Genomic DNA, 18518 nt, shown 5'->3' with positions numbered 1-18518 from the left:
CGGGACCCGTGGCGCCGCCTGTGCTCTGGCCTCCCGGGCTGCGGGGTGGGTAAGCGGTGCCTCCGGCCGTTCCCTGCGGCGGAGAGAGGGGCCGCTGAGCAGGTGCCGGTCCCGGAGCCCAGCAGAAGGGCTGCGATTTCCTTTTGGAGCTGGGCAAAAGTTCCTTTCGTGTCCCCTTGCGACAGATCGGGGCAGGGCCCTCCTGGTGACCGCTCGGGGCGGGGGGGGGGCGGGGAGCAGCACCCACAGCTCCGCTGCCCAGCAAAGCTGTAGAGGTTAAGGGAGCAGTAGCCACACCAAAGGGTACAGTGCTGAGCCGTCTTTTATCAGTTGAACAGTTTTATCTTGGATAGGACCACGTACGGGGAGAAGGCATTGTGTAGCCACCATACAGAAGTTTACTGTGATAGACTCAAACAAGTACTTAACTTCTTTGCGCAGATTGGCTCAGTGGGACTGGTGAACGTCAAGGGATGTCAACTCCCCCTCTCGCTGGAGCGGCCATGCCGCCTGGTGCTTTCTCAGGGACGCAGGCTCAAGCAGCTCGGGAGGTAAATACAGCTTCTCTCTGTCGCATTGGCCAAGAGACTGTGCAGGACATTGTATTTAGAACCATGGAAATCTTCCAGTTACTGAGGAACATGCAGGTGAGAAATAACTTTCTTTTAATGGTCCTCAACTTCTCATGTTTTTACCACCAACTGCCAGTTTACATAGACACAGGAGACAGCTTAGGACATTTAAATACACAACTTGATCAAACTGCTTTGAAAAGGGGGATTGATTTGGAGAAGGGAATAATACTCTTAATACATTTCCTTACTCCTGTACATTAAGTGAAGATGAAGAAAATTCAGAAATGCGGAATTGTTATTGCCCCCACTATAAATGTACTCTAAATACACTTAATGTTTTCCTTTATGAATAGTGAAGTCTGCTTCTATGCTAGTTATGCTTCTTTGTTTTCGTTAACATCGGGGGAGTAATTTTAGAGGAATTTTCATTGATCTTTTTCTGCAATATTTTCTGCCTAGAACTTTTTGACATTTCTTTTTGTTTTTAAAGTGGACATAATCCTTATTTGTGGCCACTTACTGAGAAAGCATACAAACATTTGTTGTCTTTCTCTGTTGAGAGCAGAGGATAAATAATCACTCCCATTCCTTCTGTATTTTCATACTCTGGCAGTTTCCTTCTGTAATTATCTTAGGTATAGGTATATGTACTTAGAGTTTGCTAACTTGAATTCACTTTGATTGTGTCTCTGAATTGTGACCTGGGGTTGAGACACAAAGTCTCAAAGTGTAATATTCATAACAGAGAACAACAGTGTCATGCCTAAGCATTTTGAAGTCATTCACTGAAAAGAGTTACAGAGGGATTGACAATGACCAAAGTATGGAATACATGAAGCTGTTTTACAACAGTCATTTGGCACATCAGATAAGCAGATAAAATACAGAATTTTGCTGATAAGGCAAACAGAAATTTCCATGATTTCTGTGGGGATAGTGTGATTGTCATATTTTAAAATCTACAAAACCTTGTCTGATTTATTTTAGTTTGTTTATTTCATGTGATAGAAATTTTAACATAGTATTTTAACATTTTGGGGTTTTGGTTCTCTAAGTTACCAAATGGTGTTACTTATCATACTGGAACATATCAAGACAGACTGGGAAAGCTGCAGGAACATCTCCGTCAGCTATCAATACTCTTCAGAAAACTGAGACTAGTCTATGACAAATGCAATGAAAACTGTGCTGGGCTTGATCCTGTTCCCATTGAAGTAAGTATCTTTATTCATATATAAAGTACAAATCAGAATAACCACTCTCTGCTTAGTATCTTATCCATTCTCATGAGTTGCAGGAGTCTCATAAAAAGTTTTAAATGAGACTGGAATTGTTCAGTGGACTGAATTCTGTTTATTATTTGGAACTGGTTGAAAGACTGTGAAACTTTCACATTAACATCGACAATTCTTACCAATTGGGAGGGATCTGATTTTGAAATCAGACTTCATTTAAAATGTTAGCCTTTTTCCTCAGGCTTCTTGGTACATTCACCAGTTTGTTTCCACTAGGAAAAAAACAGAGTCAAAAGAGTCAGGACAACTTTTTTCTTTGAAGAGGTTGTTACAGTGGGAAAAAAGTCTGCTTCAAGCTCTCACCTGCCAGCCTAGCTCCCTGAGCAGTATGCATTGTTCCATTGCTCTGGCCATCAGTCTGTGCCTCCATAGTTCCCTCGCTCAGGTACTCTTAACGTGCTGAACCAAAATGAACCAAATCTGAATGTGCCATGGTGATGGAAAAGTGAACAGCCTAAGACTTCCAGGAAGCAGGATTGGCCAAAGTTTTTTCCTAATAAAAATGCTATTCCTAGTAAAACTTAATTTTCTCCCTTCATAAGTTAGATTGTTTCTAATTCCTAGTAATATTTCCAAAGCCTGTTTTGTGTTACGATTTGAGTTACTACAGCTCTATATTAACCAGAACTGTGAAGTTCTTTAACTACTGACCTCTGGATTCTGAGGCAACTCTATGAACTGACTTTTGATTGTCCATTGAGTTTTAATCATTTAAGCATTATATTTTATATTTGGATCTCTTCACTGAAGAGGAATAAAGAAATGAAGGAGTCCATTCTGTACAGTCGATTCTAGACTACTGATCTACTTCTGTCCACAGTCACTGCCATGTGTTTCAGGGAAGTGTATGCAGAAACCTTAGAGCAAGCAAGGGAGTAAGGTAACTTCCCAATTAAAAAAAAAACACTATTTTTTTTCATGATTTCTTGACTTGTGTGCAATAACTCAATACTTGTGTCCCCTTTAAAAGCTTTTGACGTGTCTTGTTTTCGCATACAGTTGGGATAAGGTGGTGTTGGTCTTCCGCCCCCACACATACAGTTTTTTCCCTGTTACCAGGTTGAAAAAGAATTTCTATAGAGAAAATGAGTAGTCCCTTTAAGCTTTTTTAATGCAAGGCCTCACTGATACCTTATGCACAGCAGAGTTTTGTATCAATAGTTGGAATTCTGAATTCTTTTTTCTTTTATCTATGTAGTCTTTTCTGCTTTGCAGTTAATAGAATGGCTGCCTCCTCATGTTTTATTAGTTAGGGTGAATGAAAGTGACACACCATTCCTCTTGGATCTGTTTTCCTAAATTCGTATTTCAGCTTTTCAAAAATAGTCTCAATCGTTTTATTTAATGACTGACATTCTAACCATACCTTTAAAGAGTATCAACAAGTCTCTTTTTTTAAACAGTCAAGAGAAGTCAGTACCTACTAATATTGATGTATTAGTATATTATTATTGATGAAACGTTTTTGTATTTTGTTGTTAATGTGTTAATAGGTATTCTTATCAACTCTCTGTTAACCAACATAGCAAGGCATGAGATAATTGTGAAGCAGATCTGGCTACAAAATTCTCTAGTTGATTAAATTTCCTGCCTCATTTGTGTGTTAGGTGTAGTTCTTTGCTTTTCTTTGTGTTTTTTTCTACTAGCTTTTCTGAAAGATGGAAGGTTTTCAAAGGAAATGTTCTATTTTGAGTGGTACATTATTTTTCCATGATAGAGACAAGGAGTTTTTTCCAGGAGTATTTAGCAGTCACACTACTTCTTCTTTATGGTATGCAAATATAGTAAGTTGTTAACCTTTACTACGTTTTCATGGCAGAGTTTACTGTGATATTTTTTGTCCATTTTGATAAGCTTAACAAGAATGGCCTATAGAAGGAAATTAAATCTTCAGTGGGTTAAATCAAAGTTAAGTTTTCCATCAGGAAGCTGAAGGATGATGCTGAATGCTTTGTATCAGAAATAATGTGGCCAGCAGGACTAGGGAAGTGATTGTCCCTCTGTACTTGGCACTGGTGAGGCTGCATCTCGAAGACTGTTCAGTTTTGGGCCCCTAACTACAAGAATGACATTGAGTTGCAGGAGCATGTCCAGGTCCAGAGAAGGGCAATGAAGCTGGTGAGGTGTCTGGAGCACGAGTTTTATGAGGAGCGGCTGCGCTCCTTCAGTCAGGAGAAGAGGAGGCTGAGGGGAGACCTTATCGCTCTCTACAACTACCTGAAAGGAGGTTGTGGTGAGGTGGGTGTTGGTCTCTTCTCCCAAGTAACTAGTGATAGGAGGAGAGGAAATGGCCTCAAGTTATGCCAGAGGAGGTTTAGATTGGATACAAGTAAAAATTTCTTCCCTGAAAGGTTTGTCAAGCGTTGCAACAGGATGCCCAGGGAAGTGGTGGAGTCACCATCCCTGGAGGTATTTAGAAGATGTGTAGATGTGGTGTTTAGGGACATGGTTTGATAGTGGACTTGGTGGTGTTAGGTTAGTGGTTGGACTTGATCTTAAAGGTCTTTTCCAATGTAAATGATTCTATGACAAAATTACAGCCCAGCCTAAGTAATAAGTTAATATGCATGTGATGAGCAACTTACTCCCAGATTTTTAAAGTAGTGTCTTCTTGCTCATTTACATCAATTACTAGTCTTTCATTTGTCTGTAATGTGTATGTGAACAAGGATGTAATTTTTTTATCAACTTCAACTTTTCTCAGTTCAGGACCAACAAATAAACAATAGTCTGTAGATTTTGTGGATGTATGTTATGTGTAAAATGTTACAGCTAATAATTTTGGATAAGATGTTAGTAGCTTGGGTGTGTTCTGACACAGAAGCATGTATTTGTGTCTATTATGTTTACTGTTTTTTTAATTTTTTTTATGAAGGCAATATGCATTAGTATTAACTTAGAAATGCTTTATCAAAGACTTTTGGCTTTGTAGAAGCTTACCAAAAAGATAGTACACTATATGCCTGAGGAGATCACAGTGGGAGATTCTTACAGAAAAAATCCTATTAGGTAACTGTGGGCCTGGTCTTAAGAATAGCCAAACAGAGGGCCACTAAAATAACAAGTCATAATTAGAGTATTAGCCAAGTAGCTATGTAACCCCAGTCATAATTATGTTTAATGTTTCACTGAAATACTTCATAATAATGATAATTTCTTGTTTGTGGTATTTCTTAGTGTGGAATAGTAAATTTTAGAACACAATCTATGGAGTTCAAGAATACGAAGATTACCTTTGATAAACATCTTAAAACATAAAGACTGGGTTCTGCCTGCAGTTGTGAAATTGCTTAGGTCTAGTCATGGTAATATGTGGGATTGTGTCTTTTTGAAATGCATCGTTTTCCTGGACAACAAACTGAAGTCGTTGCAAGGCCTTTGGGCTTGAGGTGATGAAGTAAGCCTGTCTCCACTTCCTCTTGGGAAGTTTGAACCTTTGGAGAAAATGGTAGTACCTTTTGTATTTCCTGTATCTCCTGTTTTTGGTTTCTTTTTTTCTTCTTTTTTCTTTTTTTTTTCCCTTTTTTTTATATCTAATGTTTCTTGTCTTCACAGCAACTTATTCCATATGTTGAAGAAGATGGCTCCAAGCATGATGATCGTGGTGCTGCAAGTCAGCTTCGTTTTGCTAGTGAAGAGAGAAGGGAAATCATGGAAGTAAATAAGGTAACAAAGTTGAAATTAATTTGCTTAAAACTGCCGCTTTTTCATTACAAAGATGAAATTTCTAGATTGCTGTACTAAATGCAGCATGTGTGATGACTACCATCAACTTCATTATAAATACTTCTTGCATGTAACTATTCCAGAATTACCTTTTAGTAAGCAATCTTTTTTTGGCTGTACCTCTGGCTGTAGAGTTTAGGTTTCCTGACCATTTTAACTTGTGCCTCTTTTTAAACTGATATATATTCTTTTATATATGCTGTATTGTGTTTATGTTTAACCCACTAGGTATCAGCAGTACAGATTGAGGTAGGGTGCCTGTTGAACTTACTTCTTTTCAAAACTTACCTTAGGTGTTAAAAAACTGGGTATTTAAAAATACTGAATGTCAGATGTGTAAATATTATCGCAGTGATGTGAGTTGGTAAACGATTTTCAGGGCTACTTTCTGCATTTTGACAGTTTAAGGAAAACAATTCCTTTTGTTAAATGTATCTATTGAATTTTGACACATTCAGAAAAAAAAGTACTATGTATGATAAAGATGCTGTTAAATGTTGAATTTGAGTGGCAGTATGCAGTTGAGTACAATTACTAAAGAAGGATTCCAACCTAAAAATAAATATGCTGTAGTAAATGCTAATATTGAGATTAAAAATATATAGTTTTACCAGACCACAATTTTGAACATTGTTTCTTCAGTCTGTAAAGTACAAAGATAAAAGGCATTAAATATTTCTGTAGCTGCAATGTCTGTAAATGTTTGGTAAAAAGGAAGCATAATCTTCAAAAATAACTGAACAAGGGAAATAAATGAGTAAAACATTTCTTTATGGAGAGAATAATTGGTGGATTTTCAGCTTTTGAAATATTTCTGATATTTTCATTTGTCTTCAACAATTGGAGATGTACCAAATTTTTCACAACACATTTATTTAGAAAAGTGCATGCATATTGTACAGGAGAAAATGAGGACTATGTGAATTTAGAGAAAAGCATTTGTCAGCTTTTCTGTTGTATTCTTTCTGTTCAGTGCTTGTGTAGCAGGGTTGTATATATTATATTGTATGCAGTGTTGTACCCTGAATTTATGCACATTTATTTGCAATCTTTAAGTGTTAATAAGCTTAACTGTCCATATTTGCTGTGGTTTTCATAGTTTTATGACATGTTTTTGCCCTTGTTGTTGTACTTGTATGCTAATATGTTTTTAAACCTCCTTGGCGTGATCTTGTGAAAAGAATTTCATAAATGTTTATGATGAGTTCTAAACCTTAAAAAGGTTGATGGTGTTACAGGACCATTGGTAGCAAACTGGTAATTAGGAATGTATGCAGACATTCACTTAAATCTGGTCTGAAATCCTGTATTTACACTTAAATGCCTAGACCTTGTTTCTAGATTTTCCACAGTAAATCTTCAGAAGATAATTGAACTTTCCGTAGTATTTTGGTGGACAAATATTTACTAACTGCTGCAAAAGAAATGTAAACTGGTTGTTTTTGTAAGTGCACCGAATTTTTTCTTTCGTCTCTCTCCAGCTGTATAAGCACATCCACTACCATTTTCAAAGCTCAAATTTTAATGCATTACAGAATAAGAAGTGCTTTGGGTTTTTATGACTAGAAATAAAGATATTCTTATGTTTGTGAAAAAAAACACTAGAATCAGGTTAATTGGTCTAATTTTGACACTGGCTGCTCGACTCAGATAGCCCCCTCTGATCCTTAGCTGGCACTCCTGACAGCTTTTCAATCTGCTGTAGTATGCAACATCCACCTCCAGCTCAATTTTGCTTAATTTATTTTAGCAAAATGTCAGTAATACAAAATGTTGATGAAAATGCTGTGACAGGGAAACCAACGTGACAGATGAAGCAGCTTTTTATATTCTTGACCCATTATTTTTCTCCCTTTAGCTGGTTGTCCTGCTTTCATCTGGCTCTTTTTGCTGTAATAGGCAGTATCTTTTCAGTCTTGCATGTTACTGATACCAAAAAAAGTATTGCATTAACCCAATACTTTGATGCTACTGAGACATTTGAATTCTTACACTTTTCCTGGGTCTTTTAATTTTGCCCTTCTTTCTGTGTTATTCCAGCCAGTCTGATCTCTTTAGTGGCTCTGGATGCACGTGAAAGACAGTAACCACTCTGCAGTGTGGAGCACAACCAAAACTAGTTGATCATATAAACTTTGTGGATCATGTATTCTCATACAAAACCATCCTTCCCTCCAGGAACCACTGACTTGAAACATAAGAGCTTTGCTTTGCTACAGCAGTTGTCTGGGAAGGGTCATCCTCAGTGGAGGAGGTGGGGAGCATCATGTACTTCCTATACTCACCATCTCACTGTTGGGGCAGAAGAACCTGTTGGTGTAGCAGAGTTCCAAAATACTGCAGTAGCTTTTGATGTTGGTTTACTGTATAGTGACATCTTTTGATCTTCATTTATTTATTTATTTATTCATTCTGATATATTAGACTTATCTTTTAGGTCTGAAAGTTTAATGCCCTCACCTTTGCTAAGAAGTACTTGTCTGTTAATTTAAAATATAGATCAGTTTACAAGGTAATGAATTTCCGTCCTAGCAATTCAGTAATATTTAGCAACTGTAGGTTTAAATAAAACCTATTAAGCTTAAAAACCAAAGGGGTTTTTGCATGCAGTTACTAAGAAGAGTGTGCCATTATTATGAAAAACAAAGAAACACAATTTATGGAGCACTGACTACCTCTACCTTTTGTACTAAACAATTCTTTCCTGCAGTTCCCAAAAATGTTTCTTATTCCTTTTAACTGTATTTGCTTTCCTGAGTTTTTAAATTGTTGAAGTGATTGACTCTTTTATGGAATAAATCATGCACTGTTCCAGAATCAGTTTGGCATTTGCATTGGTCTACTAATACAAGTCCTGATCCAGTTTTCATTGAACATAATTACTTTTTGCAACAGTTTGAAGCTGTTACCAAGATTTTCTCACTTGTCTTCATATTTTTTGAGTCTGTAATGTTCTGTCTGCAGGTTTCTTACCTTCTAAGTATAGCATCATCTGTAATATTCTCTAGATGTCAGGCTCACCTTGGGTCATGGTCTTGTAGGACATTTGACAGGCTTATAACAGAAAATACCAAATGACAGACTGAGAACATTTTAATCAGTGTTGCTGCCTTATCATCAGTTTTCTTTACTGCTTGTTTTCAGAAATGGCCCAAGTACAGCTTTGGGTTTTTGCATGCTGTAGGTCCAGTTTCAAATGAAGTGCTTAGGAAAACCATCACATAATTAGTAGTCTCAATACATTTGGGTGAAAAATTAAATGATGTGATATTTCAGGTGGACATTTCAGGTGACCCTTTAGAAAATAATCAAGTTTGATATTCTTAATTAATCTTTGCTAACTGGTCAACAGTGATCTTGCTAAGAGAGGAAAAGACAATCTATATGACAGGCTTCTAAGTTAAGCTGTTATGAGTTTAGGTCTGGGCTCTTTTGATAACAAAACTGTTGTGCACTGCAGCTGATGTTGTTTAGGAAGTAGTCCTTAAAATGACAGCAATTTGCAATTAGTCTTTCTCTTTGGAGAATGTTGCCGGAAAACTACTTTTGATTATGCTGAAAACTTGCGTTACTTTTAAACTATTTTTCACGCTCTTTGCATGTATTTTTTATGTGTTTTGTATTTGTAGAGTCCTTTTTCACCCCAAATATGAATGTGCACCAAGGAACACTTTAACAAGAGAGGAAGAATTGTTTATTTGGACATCTCATCAGACTAATCTGCACTGGGTGCCGTTCCATCCTGTTTTGGGTATCCAAACTGGCTCTCTGCAATGGTAGAATCACAGAGGTATTTAGGCTCAGTGAGAGGTCTGGTGATTATCTGATCAACTCCCACTTCAAAGCAGGGCCAACTATCAAAGTTAGATCCAGTTGCTCAGGCTCATATCCAGTAGCACTTTGAATATCTGTAAGGATGAGAATTCTACCCTTTCTGAGCCCTTTGTAAGTGTTTGTCAGCTTTCACTGTGAAAGCTTTCCTAATGTTACATAGGTATTTTCTTTGTTGTAACACATGTCCACTACCCCTCATCCTTTTGCTGTGTATGTTTGACAAGAGTCCAGCTTTGTCTTTTCTATGATCTTCATTAGGTAGCTGGAGACAACATCGCGATCCTGCCTTAGCCTTCTCTACTTGAGACTGAACAAATCTAGCTCTAATCATCTTGGTGGCCTTCCACTAGATGTTTTCTAGGATGTTAGTGTTTTGTATTGAGCTCAAAATTGGACAGTTGTTCTCCAGAGCCAAACAGAGGAGAGTAACAATTTCACTTGACCTGGTAGGTACACTCTTGCTAATTTAGCGCAACATGCAGTTCGTCTTCATTGTTGCGGAGAGCCACTGCTGACTCATGTTCAGCTTGTCAGAAAGTTCCAAAAAGGACCTCAGTCCCTTTTCTGCAAATCTGCTTTCTATTCAGTCAGCCCTCTGCCTGTGCTGTTGTATGAGTTTATTCTGTTTTCAGATGTAGGATATTGCTTTAATTGAAGTTCCTGAGGTAGGTCTCAGTCTGCCTTTCCCACCTGTTGAGGGCCCTCTGAATTGGACATCCTGACACTATGTTGACCACTTTAGCCAATTTGGTATTGTCCACAAATTTGATACTTTGATATAGTGATTAGGTCATTAAGTATGGCTAAGTCATTAATGAGGATACTAAGAATATTGACCTTAGTATCAATCCTGAGAAACACCAAGAGTGACCAGCTGCCACTTGGTCTTAATACTGCTGAACCCAACATTTAGAATCCAATAGTCTAGCCAGTTTTCCATTGATGCTATAATCCACCTATGCAAACCACAACTTGGCTACAAAGATACTATAGGAGACTGTGTCAAAAGCCTGACTAATATGAAACTAAAGAAACTCCCTTGCTTTCCCCTTGGCCACACAGCCAGTCATTTCTCAACAGATGGTTATCATGTTGGTCAGGACAACACATCTTTGGTAAATCCAGCATGACTGTTCCCAGTCACCTTATCGTTCATGTGTCTGGACATGACTTCCAGAAGGATTTGCTGCATAGTCTTTCTGGGATGCAGGGTAAGGCTGACCAGAGTGTAGTTTCCATAATTTTCTGGATCCCCCTCCCTGCTTTTCTTGATGAGTTGAGATACTTGCTTTTTCATCAGGAGCCTCTCCCCATCTCCAGTAGAAAATTATGCAGAGTAGTCTTGTCATCAGCCAGCTCTCTCAGCACTGAGATGCATTTTATTCCATATAATGAAATATTTCCCTTTTAGTTTCATATAAAATGTTTGATGCCAAGATTTTCATGTAGCTTCCTATATCAAAACAATATCATGGTTACAAAGTTGAGAAAAGTTAGGAAACACCAACCTTAAATCTGTCCCCTTTTATCCTCGTATAAATGCATATTATAGAACCTTTATTACATTATCACATTTGGTTCCTCTTCTTCCCTCGTGTCATCTCGTGTCCCATCCACTTTCTTTTCTGGAAAAGTCCTTGAGCTGTTCTGCTTTTGCTGCAGAATAGGCACTGTTAAGATTGAATCGGTATTATGATAAATAAGATTATAAGAATCTTGGTTTATGTATTGTGTAACTTGCATGAGGGTATTTGAATAAGCAGAGAATTCGGGAATGAGAAGGAAGGATTTAATGTGAATAGTGAGTAAGTAACTGAAGGCTGCTCTTGAGAACTGGATTTTTTACTTGACTCTGTGACCCGTGGTAGTTGTTCATTCTTCCCCTTGCAGTTGGTGATAGCTGTCCTTTGAATATGTGGGAAGCTGTTAAAACACAAAGTTTAGTGATGGACTTGAATCTTAGATGTCTCTGGACAAAGTTAGTAGGCAGTCCAGTTTTATCCATAGTGTTCCTGTGTTTTAGTTTGCCATCTGTAACTGAGGATCATAAATCTGTGTGATTTTCATGTTAAGAATGGGGATTTAACACTGAGGAGTGTGGTGGAGAAGCACCTTGGGGAACGGATAATTCTATTACAAGCTGCATAGTTTAGAAGATACTCAGTAAATAAGACCTCAGACTTCATCACTGAATGATAAATAATTGTTGTGAAGCAAGCGTCCACCTATTTTAATGAACACACTTATTTGAACAGCAGAGCAGTGGATACATGCAGTTGTTGTCTGGTGTGAAAAGTGTTGAGCATGCAATGGAGCACAGGCTGTCACTGGTGCCTCTCGTTTCAGGAACGAGAGTTATGCATGCCAAAGGAGCAGTTTTCCTCTCATCTATCCAGTGAGGAGGGAGGCAGAAAACCCATTCTCTCATTTCTAGTAAGATAGAACAGTTATGCCTGTGAATGACATCAGGAAAAGCTGCAGTTACTGAACAGTATGTTAATGTTTAATTGCACAAGCAGTTAGTGTATTAGTGATGAATACTTTTTGTCCATTTGAAAAAATATTATAAATAGATCAATATGTGAATTTATTATGATGGACAGTGGGCCTTGGTATCAATTGAGTAGCCACAAGTTAGAATATCACCTGTCAGCTTTAAGGGAGTTTGAGCAAAGTGTTGAGACATTTTTTTCTATCATTTTTTTCTGCTGTGTGCATATAGCATTGTTAATCTTTTGACTAGAAAAGTGAAGTGAAAAAAAAAAGAGGAGGTTTTTCCACCTCCTCACCTCAGAGATTTCATTATGAGGGACTCATTAAAAAAAATAGCAGTATAAATTGCCAGGGCAGGCTGTACTTTTTCTCGCCTATCACAAACATTGTGTTTCTCTAGAAATTCTTTGGATTTGACTTACATGGAAAAGCAGAGGCCACTATCACCTTCGTAAGACTTTCGGCAATCACTTCCTACAGCAGTTTACCAGTCAGAAGGAGTAACATGCTCATGAAAAAGAAGATGATGCAAGCTTTTTCTGTAGTAGAGTCATAATCAACAAAGTAAACACATTGTTTTAATTCTGCTGAGATTTATGCAAGTAAAGGTATTACTGTTATTAATATTTAATGCTTTATTAAGCTTAGATGTACTTCTGGCCTGTACTGTTGCAGGTCTTTGCTCTCAGCAGGAGCTCATGGGCCTCTCAGGTAATGAGGAAGAGATAATATTTCACATATCACAGGATTTATAAAAAAAAAAAAAGTTGTTACTGTCTCAGACTTTTTTTTTTTATATGTATATAGCAGTATATTATTCTTACTGTCTCAGGCAGGCATTTGGGTCAGCTGTGGAACAAAGCAGATCAAAACTAGCTGGTATAGCATTCAGGAGAATGGTCTTTTATATAAGGTTCATATTTCATTCATATTTCAAGATGAAAACACCTCTTTTTTTGTAAGCAGAAGTGTCTGCACAACATAGGCAAGTACTTTTGATGCTTTTACAGGCATCAATTGGAATATAATACTCTTCCACAGTGTTTACACTATTACCTTTGCCTGAAGAAGAGACTTTTAACAAGTTGATTGAGTGCCAAATAACGACTTATAGTGGTGTTTAGGTTTTAAAATGTGAAAGATAGATGAGCTTAAGATGAGGAGAGAGATGGGAACGATGTGCAAAGGAGAGTTCTGATAACATCTCTGATAGAAGGTTATGCATTGGTCTAGACAGCACTGATTTCAAATGAAATGATAGTGAACCAAAAATAAGCTGAAGTCAAAAATTGATTTCAGTCAAAGCTGAAATTATTGTGTCCTACTGAACCCAAATCTGTATGAACTATGCCAAGTTATTTATGGCATGTTCCTGGAAAGACAGCTATTTTCTGGATGTATGTTATGGTTCTTCCACTTGTTTCATTTATGTGGGTTTCATGCTTCTGTACATGTTTTTCATAAATGTCCTACTTGACCTAAGCTTGCTAAGGTCTTGCTGGTTAGTGGAAGGTGCCAGTCCTTGCCAACTCCATCATGATGGCCATAGTACTTGCAGTGTCAGTCAAAATGGATAGTTAATCACATTGAAAATTAGTATCACCAAAGACAACCCCCTAGGATTCTCTTTTCTGACAAAGAAGGACTAGCAGAAATGTGCCTGTCGGGTATAACGTGAATTTATATCTCTTAAACTCAATATAAACTGCCTCATATAAGATAATTTTCCTCTGCTATCTTAAAACAGATAAAGTCAGAAGCTGTAGCATGTATGTAGGATGAAGTACCTTTTCTTGTTTCATACAACTGTTAATCCTGAGCAGCAGTCTAGAGTTCAACTAAGTAATTTCAGTAGAAAGAGAAAAGAGTGGGAGACAACTTGCAAACAATCTGTTCAAACGGAAATTTGTCATTGCTGCAGAAGTTTTACAGAACTTACCCATTTCTGAAGAAGGCCATTTCACCTATCCTTCCAAGGTTAGACCTGTGTTGAGATGTTCTTACTGGCTCAGCAAAGTCTTAAGCAGAGGCCAGCACTGCCTGTGGTGCAGAACATATTAATTATGTTATTATTATAGAAATATTATAAAAATAAGTACTTTGTGGTGTGGACCACTGCCTGTGGTAACAAAGATCACTATATGCATTTCAATTTGGAGACTATGCTCTCTGAAGTGGGTTTTTTCCCCTATCTCTATTCTTTTTTTACAACCTAGCATTCCAGAGATGGTGCTTCATCTTAGATGTTTTTTTCTGTCTCTGGAAAAAGTAGAATAGAAGAGCTAAGAAAATAGCTCTTCACTGAAGAAAAGGATCTAAAATTATCTTTGGATAAATAATGTAACAATTGTATACTTCTTGTCTTTACAGATGCTTTGAAAACAAATCAAATTTGAAGGTTCCCTTGTCTAGCATCAAATAAAGATTAAGCAATTTACAGTTTCATAACACAAGAAATGAAAATACTCTTTTGTGCGTAACTTATGTAAAGTTCATGTGAGCTTACCTACGTAACAGTATTTAAAAGTGTCAGAAGTCAATGGTTCTTCTTTCCGTGTCTTGAATAACCGTCACTGACCATTCAGCCTTCATTTCTATTGATGAAGGCTTTGAAAAAATCATAAAATGGCATGCCCTCAGCATCAGTGAGTGACAGCTTGCATTAAACTAGTAGTTTTGATGTAACATTCATTGATTTCTCCAAGATTGAATGTTGAAGCAAACAGAAATATGTTCAAAATGCCACAGGTATGAACATGCTTGTTTATCTCATCCCTCTTGTGCTTTCTCAAGCACACATCCAGTTCTGTCATCTGGATGCTGTGGTAACTACTTGCTTGGTTTTCTCTCTTGTCTTAAGGAGTTGGATCTCTGCTGTATATTGTAAAGTCTTGGATTAGCAAATGGAAAAGAAAGAAGCGTTAGATAAATACACATAGTTATCTTTAAAATACTTTTTAGTCTGTCAAATGCTTGATTAGAAATTCCAAGTTAGTGCGCATGAACTGTCCTACATCTGTTTTTACATCCTTCTCAGGAGTCTGGAATTGAGTGTTGTCTCTGCGTCCAGGAAATGTGTCCACCAAAGTCTGTGTTCAGGAATATTTCCCTTACTCAAAGTACCATGTTCCCCATGTAATCTAAACCTAATTACCGTATTATGTCAGACCACTTTTACAGGTCTGAAGTGAATAGACTTCCTCTGTTTTCTCTGGACTTCCTTCCCAGCTGACCAGCTGGGCAACTTAAAAATATTGGTGTGTTGTCCACATCAAAATTCAGGAGACTGATTTTCAGGATATTGCTTCTTTTGTTGCTTCTTTTTATCACTGTTCCAGTTACTTTGGTTGTATTACTGATCTGAGTCACCCTTTTAATGTATTGCCATTTGTGTAGTGCAAGTTACAAAGTTATACCAAACCTGAAACATTTTGAGTAGTTTTTCCTCTTTTGCTGGTAGCGAGTCTTTCCTGTGCTTTCACTTTACTTGGAACTCTGGACTTCCCTAATGAATGAGTAGTTTGATCTCTAATGTGAGAAGGCTGATCTCTTATCAAATTGGAATGAAATGAAGGACATAGGTTGCTGTTAACAATACACAGTAACTTAGTTCTTGACAGCTTTGATTTGAGCAGGAAAGTGAATAAATCAGACAATGCATTTCTGTGAAACATGAGATGTTAGGGAGATCCTGTGATGTCTTAATGCACTGATCTTTCATAACTTCTAAGTTCTGGTTATGCACTCAAATAAAAGCAAGTTCTTCTGTTCCTTCAAATGCTTCTGCAGTTTGCAAAAACAAATACATAATTTTAAATAATTCAACATGCTTGGGAATATCTGTTTCAAGACAGGGGACCCCTTGGCACATCAGGGTTGACCTATATAGGCTGGAAAAGCTTGTTTGGCTTCACCTGTACCTTGTGCTTTGTTCAAACTTCTACTGTTAGTTCATTCTTTTTCTGTCCACCCAAGTTACACAACATGTATTCACATAAATCTACTTGTTCCCTGAATTCTTTCTTCCTGCTTAAAAAGTGCTATCTTTTGGACTTTGGAAAGAGAGGACCAATCCCCACAAAACTCCACTTTTTGAAGGGATCAAGTTTTGATAAAAAGACTGCTGTGAAAAGAAACAGCATTCCTCCTCTAGCAATGGTCCTTAATTTTTGAGACTTTCTTGTATTTTTAGGGTGTGCTTTAAAGAAGACGTATTATCTCACTTAATACTGCTCAGAGACAATTAAGAAAAAAAATCCATATAGTGTTTCATAATAGTGTAACTTTTGTTGAATTTCTGAGTGCACTGTTTGAACTAATCACAAAAAAAACCTTGTAATAAACTCTTCCCACAGAAACTAAAACAGAAGAATCAGCAGCTGAAGCAGATCATGGATCAGTTACGGAATCTAATTTGGGACATAAATGCCATGTTGGCAATGCGGAACTGAACAAGAAGAAGCAAGCATTGTGGCTGGAAAAGATAGAAATTTGTTTGGATACACTTAATTTCTTTCTAAGAAGTAACGTGTTTTCCCACAACCATATTGCAGTAATGTTTGAAGTCTTCAAGATTAAAATGTTGGTTTTTTTTGTAATAACTGAAATGATCTTGGTTTTGTTTTTATAAAAGATTCATCCTACAGGTTTTACCTGAGTCATTCACTTAGGCTGTATTATATTCAGCCTAAGTAACTTAGAGTGATAATTTGGATTGCTATGCAAATGGGTTTTTTAATAAGTAAAGAATTTCTGGATTTTTTAATAATACAATTAACACTTTTAAAAACATGTGTTTGCATGCCATTCTGCAGTGCAAACCACCTCTACAGACAGAAAAAGTTGCAGTACAGAAAAGTCACTCATGTAAGCTCCAGGACTGAAATAAGTGATCAGATAGTACATTGCAATATGTTTCCCCATTGTGCAAACATATGCTACAGGCTACTATGCCATATAGGTTCATCTTATTCCATATCCTATCACTGCATATATATTACATTAGATAAATTGGAGCAAAATTCAAAAGCTACATAAAACTACTGCTATATCTTTATGGATATAATTAAGTCTTTTTAAGTGAAGACTACATACATATATCCTCGACATTAACTACTTATGTAACTATGAGTTACAGTTTCTTGAGTACTGCTCCAGCTATTGTATGTTGTAGTTTTCCTGTAGCATTACGTGTGGTTGGAATACTTGGGTTTTGTTTACCAGAATGCACTGAATAAATGCCTCATTAATCTTTTCCCTATGATGCCAGTCCTAGAAAACGCTGGAGTATATGAGCAGTTCATTATTTTGGATTAATCATCAACCTTCATCTTTCTTTGTTCTGCCTCTGATATTCCTCACAGTTTTCATTAGCCCTGAAAATAGTTTTAATTTTTGTTATCCATAGATGCTGCCAGTGGACTATTTTTCCAATGTCTCTATTTCCAGATGAATAAATGTGTAAAATAACACTGTTTCCATACAAATCCGTAAGGCACTCTACTGTTAATATTTGTCAAGTTGAAAACTGACCATCCTCATGATTTGCTTCTTGCATATTACTTCTAATTCTCATTCCATGCCCAGTCAGATTTCTTAATAGTTTTGTGTGAAAAATTAACTCAGAACCTTCTGAAGAGTCCAGTTAAATGGTATCCTTTTAAAAGATATCCTTTTCACAGTATGGGGTTTTGATACTGAATGTTTATTGATTTGAGATATATGGTTTTAAAAATGTTATACTGGTTTGTTGTTCTATCAGTCTTTTTTATTTTGGTTTTTAATAATTTCAACCCATTTGTCTACTCCTTGAGGTAAAAATCACTGGCATCTGATAGGTCTGATCACACCTGGTTGACAATATATGACTTTTCCCTGAAATTAGGTACAATGTAGTTGTCTTTTATTTCTCCTTTTGAAGGCTTTAAATCTTAACAGGTGATTGGATGCCCAGTCTTATAATTGCAAATAAACAGAGGTATGAAATGTTTGTTTTGATTAGTTTACCCAGTGCTGAAAGTGATATGTAACTATAACAATACTTAGATGGGTGTGCTGGGTTGAGCCTGGCTGGACGCCATGTGCCCGCCAAAGCCGCTCTATCACTCCCTTCCTCAGCTGGACAGGGTTGAGATCAGGGAGAGATCACTCACCAATTGCCATCACAGGCAAAACAGACTTGACTTGGGGAAATTAGTTTAATTTATTGCCAAATTCGAGTAGGATAACGAGAAGTAAAACCAAATCTTAAAACACCTTCCCCTCACCCCTCCCTTCTTCCTGACCTCAACTGTGCTCTCAATTTCTCCATCTCCTCCCCCTGAGCGGCGCAGGGGGACGGGGAATGGGGGTTGTGGTCAGTCCATCACACGCTGTCTCTGCTGCTCCTTCCTCCTCAGGGGGAGGACTCCTCACACTCTGCCCCTGCTCCAGCCTGGGGTCCCTCCCACGGGAGATAGTTCTCCACGAACCTCTACAACATGAGTCCTTCCCACAGACTGCAGTTCTTCACGAACTGCTCCAGCCTGGATCCCCCGCGGGGTCACAAGTCCTGCCAGCAAACCTGCTCCAGCCGGGGCTCCTCTCTCCATGGGCC

At 37.5% G+C, this 18518-nt stretch overlaps 1 protein-coding gene across 2 annotated transcripts; it reads left to right on the top strand.

Moving 5' to 3' along the window:
* Positions 1-448: 448 nt before the first annotated feature.
* Positions 449-16579, top strand: MED30 (mediator complex subunit 30). Of its 2 annotated transcripts, XM_010294679.1 has the most exons (4): positions 449-647; positions 1631-1789; positions 5426-5536; positions 16279-16579. In XM_010294679.1, the coding sequence occupies exons 1-4, from the start codon at positions 474-476 to the stop codon at positions 16372-16374; spliced, it is 540 nt and encodes a 179-aa protein (XP_010292981.1). In that variant the 5' UTR covers positions 449-473; the 3' UTR covers positions 16375-16579. The 2 variants fall into 2 exon arrangements, with proteins under 2 accessions (XP_010292981.1, XP_010292982.1); XM_010294680.1 differs by lacking the exon at positions 5426-5536 and having other exon boundaries at positions 474-647; positions 16279-16374.
* Positions 16580-18518: the final 1939 nt, after the last annotated feature.

The sequence above is a fragment of the Phaethon lepturus genome, unplaced genomic scaffold (assembly GCF_000687285.1).
Source record: "Phaethon lepturus isolate BGI_N335 unplaced genomic scaffold, ASM68728v1 scaffold599, whole genome shotgun sequence".
NCBI classification, from domain to species: Eukaryota; Metazoa; Chordata; class Aves; order Phaethontiformes; family Phaethontidae; genus Phaethon; species Phaethon lepturus.
The sequence above is the reverse complement of the archived record's forward strand: the minus strand, read 5'-3'. Positions and strand labels throughout refer to the sequence as shown.

Bases quoted from the DNA above. Each gene is read 5' to 3' on its own strand.
- MED30 (XM_010294679.1), top strand. From the start codon at position 474: ATGTCAACTCCCCCTCTCGCTGGAGCGGCCATGCCGCCTGGTGCTTTC. The intron at 648-1,630 runs GTGAGAAATAAC...TGGTTCTCTAAG, and splicing joins AGTTACTGAGGAACATGCAG to TTACCAAATGGTGTTACTTA. The intron at 5,537-16,278 runs GTAACAAAGTTG...CTCTTCCCACAG, and splicing joins AAATCATGGAAGTAAATAAG to AAACTAAAACAGAAGAATCA.